The sequence below is a fragment of the Anopheles coluzzii genome, chromosome 3 (assembly GCF_943734685.1).
Source record: "Anopheles coluzzii chromosome 3, AcolN3, whole genome shotgun sequence".
NCBI lineage: Eukaryota > Metazoa > Arthropoda > Insecta > Diptera > Culicidae > Anopheles > Anopheles coluzzii.
Genome location: NC_064671.1, coordinates 70,162,375 through 70,170,123, shown reverse-complemented (window position 1 = coordinate 70,170,123; position 7,749 = coordinate 70,162,375). Strand labels below are relative to the sequence as shown.

The window sequence follows — 7,749 nt, the reverse complement described above, 5'->3', positions numbered from 1 at the left end:
TATTTGGCTGATTCGATTTTCTTGCACCGGTCGAACAACGAAAATGAACTGCTCGAATGAAAATATAAATTTGATTTTGAAATGTATGTGCATTTAAGTATAATTTTAATACTATAACATTTTTTCTATACTGATTCTTTTTACTTTTAATGAGCCAAATTGTATACTTTCAATGAAACGGCCATACGATCCGGCTTTTTGCTCGAATTCTTTTAATTCTTCCCACGCTATGTTTATATTGCTTCATTCGAAACTCTACGTTTTATGTCACAAATTTGACAGCGAAAGCAACGCGGTTTTGTAAATAAACACACGTGCGTGCGGCTCGGACCATATCGCTACTCACGAAAAACCACGCGTGTTCTATTTCGTTTCCAATTTTCCCGTTTCCCACGCCGAAAAAGCCACAACAAACATGAAGAAAGATAAAAAACAAAAAGTGGCCGAGAAAAATAAAGCCAATGGCGCCACGGCTGCTGCAGCCGGTGCAGCAACGGATGACGCTGTAAATGGTGAGAATGGTGTAGTCGAATCTGAAAAGCTAACCCACCAGCTGGATTTCATGAAAACCCTCGAGGACGATGCGGAGGTGGAGGACTTATCCGAGGAGTCGGAAACGGAGATCGAATACCAACCGACCAAGCAGAAAAACCAAAAGCTGACCGATTTCGACGGCGGCTTCCAGTTTGTGTCGTCGGTGAAGGAGTACAACCACGACACCTGGGACGATTTGATGAAGTTTGTCAAGCGGAAGAACCGTGGCGAGGTGAACGACAAGATTGCCAACGTCATACGGGACCGTACGAAGGAGAATGCGGACGCGCTGAAGGACGACGATGAGGAGGAAGACGAGGAGGGCAATCGGGCGTACAACGAGGAGGTGGATCTGTCCGACGACGAGCTGAAGCACGATTACATGCGGGTGAAGGAGCGCAAGGGCAAAAAACTAACCGAAGCGGAAAACGGTGGCCCGACGGTCGAGGTGAAGGAAGACACGGAGGACGGGACGAAAGAGGACTACTTCGAGGAGATAGAGGAAAATGCGAACGGCGAGATCCAATCGTTCTACCAGATGGATCTGTCCCGGCCGCTCATGAAAGCGATCGGGGCGCTTGGCTACATCTACCCTACCCCGATCCAGGCGTCGACCATACCGATCGCGCTGATGGGTCGGGACATCTGTGGATGTGCGGCCACCGGTACGGGCAAGACGGCTGCCTACATGCTGCCCACGATCGAGCGTCTACTGTACAAACCGAACGTGGCGCAGGCGGTGACGCGCGTGCTGGTCCTGGTGCCGACCCGTGAACTGGGCGCACAGGTGTACCAGGTAGCGAAACAGCTAACACAGTTTACCAACGTGGACGTCGGCATTGCGATCGGTGGGCTGGACGTGAAGGCGCAGGAAGCGGTGCTACGCAAAAACCCGGACGTCGTGATAGCGACGCCGGGTCGGCTGATCGATCACATCAAGAATACGCCGAGCTTTTCGCTGGATTCCATTGAGGTACGTGCATTAATTGCGATGCGTAGCATGCTTTGTTGTTGACCGTGGCAACACTTTCTCTTGATGAACATTTTTCCTTGCGCTCTGAAATAACTTACGCCCCAAAGCGGTGGTTAAAGACGATACACAGGTAGGGTGGACAATCGATTGCCGAGCGATCGGTTTTCTACCTTCTGAAAATTATTCATAAAAGTTCCAACCTCCCATGCCGAAGAATGCATTTGTTAACTCGTTTTCCATCTCCATCATTTTCCCAGATCCTGATTCTCGACGAAGCTGACCGTATGCTGGACGAGTACTTCGCGGAACAGATGAAGGAAATTATACGCAGCTGCTCGGCCACGCGCCAAACGATGCTGTTCTCGGCCACCATGACGGAGGAGGTGAAAGATTTGGCGGCCGTTTCGCTCAAGAAGCCGGTCAAAATCTTCGTCAACAACAACCAGACGGTCGCGTTCAACCTGCGGCAGGAGTTTATCCGCATTCGCGAGGGCCGGGAAGCGGACCGGGAAGCGATACTGGCCGCGCTGGTGTGCCGCACCTTCCACGACCACTGCATGGTGTTTGTGCAGACGAAGCGCACTGCCCACCGATTGCGCATACTGCTCGGGCTGCTCGGCGTCAAGACGGGCGAGCTGCACGGCGACCTGACCCAGGCGCAGCGGCTCGAGTCGCTGAAGGAGTTCAAGGACGAGCAGGTTGACATACTGATCGCAACCGACGTGGCGGCCCGCGGCCTGGACATTAGCACCGTCAAGACGGTCATCAACTTCGTCATGCCGGCCACGCTGGAACACTACATCCATCGGGTCGGCCGTACCGCCCGTGCCGGGAAGGCGGGCGTGTCGGTGTCGCTGGCCGGCGAGCAGGAGCGCAAAATCGTGAAGGAAATCGTGAAGAACGCGGTCAGCTCGGTGAAGAACCGCATCATCCCGCTGGACATTATCGAGAAGTACCGGAACAAGGTGGCCGCCCTCGAGCCGGAAATCGATCGCGTGCTGGCGGAGGAGCGGGCGGAAAAGTTGCTGCGCCAGACGGAGCAGCAACTGACCAGTGCCGAGCGGAAGTTGCTCGGTAACGCGGGCAAGGCAGCGAAACAGGACGTTCCGCCGCCGAGGGAGTGGTTCCAGACGCAGCACGAGCGGCGGGAGGAAAAGAACCGGCTGGCGGGTGAGGAGCAGGGCGAGAAAAAGAAGGCGGCCAAGAAGCGGAAGCGCCGCGATGACGACGATGAGGAAGATTTCGACCCGGTACGGTACCACGAGGAGAAGAGGAAGCAGCAGAAAGCGGCTGCTGGTGGTGCTGTTAGTGGCAAGAAGAAATCTAAGACCGATGCGAACGCGGACGCAAACAAGACAGCGAAACAGTTGGCACGCGAGCGAGCGCTCGAGGAGGTGCGCAAGGTGTCGATGGTGCAGGCCAAGCTGGCCAAGATACGCAACCGGCCGGGGCGCGTTAACGCAGCGGAAGAGGAGCATGGCAACGGGCCGGCTGATGGGCGTGCTGGTGGAAAGAGTAACAAGAAGCGCAGCAAGAACTTCTCGCGCTTCGAGCACGACCTGACCGATGTGGGCAGCAAGAACGTGAAGAAGCTGCGGTACGATGCGACCAAGAAGCAGCGCATGGACAAGCTGGACAAGCGCAAGCAGAGCGGCATGAAGATGAGCACGGAAAAGCTGCGCAACAAGCACGGACTGAACAAGCAGACCAAGGGCAAATCGTTCGGACAGAAAGCGCCGAGAAGGAAACCGACCGATGGCGGTGGCGGCGGTGGCTTCAAAGGAAAGGGTGGAGGTGGTGGTGGCTTCAAAGGAAAAGGCGGCGGCGGCGGTGGTTTCAAAGGCAAACGGAAGTGAGTGTAGTAAAAGAAAGATTAATTGTATCCTGTTCTAATTTCGCTAAATATACACTGCTAAACAAATAATTAGCACAAAAAAACATACTGATTAGAGTAAAGACGTTTCCTTTTCTTTCCAAAATTCCTCCCCCCGTCTCGCATTAGAAATCCTTACACGCTTTGAGTTAAACCATGCGTTAAATTCTCATAAGACCGTATATTTGACTTCAAACGGGAGAATACAGTGTGTTTGTGTTCTTAGCGATTAACTCCTACTCTTCATTTTTTTTTTGTTTCTTTATACTCACATATTACATCCTATTACCTGAATTGGATTATTTCGTATCAGTGTGTAATGCTCAAGCACACCTGACACACTAACAACCGTGTGCACACACTTTTCACCTGTCCCCTCCTACTGTATTTGCTTGCTTGCTATTTTGCGGAACGCACTGTGTGTTGTGTTCGCGCACTTTAATCAAATCAAACTACCTCTGTTTGACGCACCGAACCTCAGGACAAAGCAACCCGGTGGTGAATTTTGAATCACTTTCTTTATCGGTTGTTAACCGGCGAAATACAAACAAAGGGAAGTTGGCCCAAAATACAAGAAAACACGAATGCGCGCGAAACACGGTAATTGGATAGCTTTTTCATTCTTTTTTGTTTACAACGAATCATACATTTCTTAAAGCAAACAACCTCTTCCTACTTTGGGAAGGTTAGTTAGTATTAGAGCATTTAACGTTCTCCTTTTTTCAAATGCAAACACGCAACGCACGGTATTATATCATAGCATAGGAGCGGTGTGTAAACGCCTATCCCTGTGTTCGAGAGCGTCAAAATCCAATGAGTAACTAACTGTGCTCCAGTGCGTATGTTGAAGAGGGGAGGGGGAGAGGGTGAAGGTAAAGGGACCCTCAACCACGCTTAAACCGTTTTAGTCAGAATATAGCGAGAGCGTTTTAATAGTAATATATGTTTTGTGTTGCTTGCAATAGGAGTTTTGTTTTACCTAGTCTATTTCTTTAGACAATAATAACATAGAACATTACCTTCCTTACGTTTAATGTGTAATGTGTTTGTGTTTGTTCCTTCACCAAAGTTACGCCTGCGTTGCGCAACGTTTTTGCGCGCCAACACGAGCGCGGCGCGCGCAGGATATAAAAATAATACAGTTTAAAAAAAATATACAACGCTAAAATCAAACGCTTAATGATTAAACAAAAACTATTTGCGTCCTTCTTTTGTTTGTTTTGGGGTGGCTACGGTACGTTCCCTCTGGTTGTAGCCTCTGACGCACCTTTAGTAGCGTCCGTCACCAACCGACCACGTGTGTGTGTAAAAGGAGGAGCGGAGAGTGACATAAGCTTTCATGCTGAAACCAAACCTCTTTTTGCACTAATCTAATCGACTGACGGAGAAAGAACTGCGGTCAACGGTGCCCTGTACGCCATGCTCTTCTTGCTATGTCCTTCCTCTCCTTGCTCTCCATCTTGTGCTGTTCACGCACTGTGCACACTACCTACTACTAACAACTGTCCTAGTTCGCTGAATGTTTCAGGTACACGATTTCATGATTACATTTCCTTTCCGCCGTGTGCCAAACTACCAGCAACTAGCATCCCTCAGCCCATCCCTCTTGTTCTATGTACACATTCTTTACGGGGAACAGGGTAGGGCTTTACTTTCGAGCTGTATTTTGCTCTGTTTTTGAATTTGTTAAATTTTTAAACATTCTCGTTGCAGAGAAAAGAAAACTCCTTTGAACCATAGCATCAGTTTGTGCTATACACACACGCACACACACGCACGAACACGGGAACTTCACATTGTGCCCGTCTCAAGCGCGTCCTGCTGTGCCTTTGTCCAATGGAAATGGACAGAGACAATCAAGCATAATTGTTAGATCAAAAAAGTCCCTACAAAATTGCACTTTCACCGTGCAATCCCGTGTTGCGCTTGGAGGGTTGGTTTCTGGTGTGGTAATAAAAAAAAAACAAAACTAGACAAATCTTAAATACAAAATGTACATTAATCGAACCAAAAATACCACAAAACCAACGCACACACACAAGCACACAACATAATTGCTTAGACAACTAAAACGAGAATCTTAATCCAAAAAAAAACAACAAGCTTAACCTAAAAAGCATTTTCTCCTGCTTCGCTTACATTTCAAGAACAAACTTAACACACCGTGTATTAATTAACAAAAAGATAAAAGATATATAGCCATCTGTCTAAGACTACTTTCACGGTCGTACGCATGTAAACACACACATTACGCGTACACCTGTTGCAACGAATTCCTTCACCATTATGTTCCTACTACTAACTCACGGGCATGTGTCATTTCTTCCTGAGTTTTTATGTTTATGTTCGCTTTGCATTGTTCTGCAGTGATTTAAGTGCCTTCTCTCTACACTATAAACGCCTGCATATGCGACAGAGTTGTTTTAATGTTTAAGTTTTTCATGTGTTTTTTGTTTTGTGTTTGTACGCCGAGCTTGTTATTTTATATCAAGTTTTCTCAGTTCTCCCCTTCTACTTGCGCTTGTTTTGTCGCACCTTTGTCGCCATTCTTCCATATATATATATATCGTGTATAAAAATGTTCCTGTCATTGTAGGACTTTGAGTCCTCGTTATTCAAAGTTTCACTTTCGTTCATAATATCATTCTTCCCTCGTTTAGGGGGAGAGGGTATCTCCTTTAGTAGCTTGAGCAGTTTATGTAATGTGTAGAGGGAAAGGTGTGGCAAAGCTCGAAACACAAATACGTCCACACACACGCGCACACTTTTGCGCGCTGCTCGGAAAGGCGCCATAATTTACGCACACGCCCCTTCTTAAACAACAAAGAGATCCATTCGCCCATCATTGTTTTTAGTTTAGTTTCTTCTTGGGGCTTATTTTTACTAACGCAAGAAGAACATTTTCGAGCCAACGCTCTTTGGAGCCCACGTGGACGTTTAATACGATCATCCAGACAGTGTTGGGATGCAAACGATGACGAAATGTCGTCCTCCCACGTGCTCTACAGACGCACGAAACCATTTCGTTTGCGTGTGCATTTCGCACCCTGAAACGGGTGGCACACTTCAAAACCTTTCGCTCTTGGTCGGGGGAATGGTTTTTTTTAGTATACACACATATGGAGAAACGAAATCTTCGTTTGAAACAAAACGAAACAAAAACGAGCACTGTACTATTGCGCCAAATGTTGTGTAACGGGTTCTGATGGTTGTTTTGCTTTTGCTGACAAGTTTGCTGCCTACCTGCTACCTACTTTTCACTCTCAATATGCGTTAATTTTGCAGTTAACATTATTTTTTAAACGAACTTTTTCTTAATATAAACTCACGGGCCTCTCTCTCTCACTCTCGGTTCGTCGTGGTTCCGGTTAAAGGTTGAATTTTGGACGCTTTTTGCCTTTTGCACAGGCCTTTAGCTAGCCGATTTGTCTTCTGAGTGTGCCGTTACTGCTGCTTCCTGGCTGCCGCAATCTCCTCCCCGCATCTTCTCTACGGTCCGCAGGCAACGCTGACATTGCGCCGGCGGTGGTGGATGGGATGGGTTGGGCCACATCGATAACAACATACAACAGTGAGACACATATACACACACTCACATCATGCCCCCCTTTGTGGATGGGGCGGTTCATAGACATTTTCATAGTATTTGTGTGTTGTTTGTCGAATATTTTTGTCGAATGATCGAATAGATCGAGCAGGTTGAAGAAATTGAAGAAATGCACTGCTGCCTCCTCGTGGAGAAGGTCGTGGGTACCTTCGTTCCCGCTGCTGCCCGCATTCTGCTTAGGCGACTAGCGAATGTTCCTCATCGTTACCGCCGCAGTGGCCGTCCATGTTGAGCAACTCGTTCAGATCGATGTAGTCGCCCGACACGATGCCCAGGGTGCCGCCGGGACCGATGAGACCGTTTCCACCACCACCACCACCACCGTTGACGTTGCCGTTGCCGTTGCCGTTGCTGTGCATGCTGCTGTTGCTGCTGATGCTGCTGCGGCTGCTGCTGTTGCTACCCGGGCCATGCTGAAGCCCGAGCCCGAGGAGACCACCGTTTGCGCCACCGTTATTTGCGCCACCGCCGACGAAATCACCGCCGCCCTGCAGCTTGTACGACATCAGCTGCGTGTGTGCTGACGGGACGGGCGAAATGTGTCCGCCTGCATTATTATTTTGGACGGTGTTTGGAGTTCATTTTTGTTGCACGGTATCATCACGAAGAGAGCCAAAAGATTTGCGTTCACAATATTCGTTCGTCCGGTTTCAATCGATTCAACCGGATGTGTTTGGTCCAGTTTTCAACGGAAGAGAGATACAGAAAAGAACGGGCAAAAAAAAAACGAAGAATTAGCAGTTGTTAGTGATGTTTGCTGTA

General features: G+C 48.4%; 2 protein-coding genes across 6 annotated transcripts in view; one reads left to right on the top strand and one right to left on the bottom strand.

The window, feature by feature from the left end:
- The first annotated feature begins 279 nt into the window (after positions 1-279).
- LOC120957473 (probable ATP-dependent RNA helicase DDX27) lies at positions 280-5,482 on the top strand. Its single transcript, XM_040379692.2, has 2 exons — positions 280-1,507; positions 1,765-5,482. The coding sequence occupies exons 1-2, from the start codon at positions 416-418 to the stop codon at positions 3,361-3,363; spliced, it is 2,691 nt and encodes an 896-aa protein (XP_040235626.2). The 5' UTR covers positions 280-415; the 3' UTR covers positions 3,364-5,482.
- Positions 3,530-7,749, bottom strand: part of LOC120958393 (neurogenic protein mastermind) — a 25,789-nt gene continuing 21,569 nt past the window's right edge. For all 5 annotated transcript variants that reach the window (XM_040381155.2, XM_040381156.2, XM_040381157.2 and 2 more), the window contains one exon: positions 3,530-7,534. In XM_040381155.2, coding sequence (XP_040237089.2) covers positions 7,164-7,534 — 371 coding nt within the window. In that variant the 3' untranslated portion in view covers positions 3,530-7,163. The remainder of the gene's footprint in view (positions 7,535-7,749) is intronic.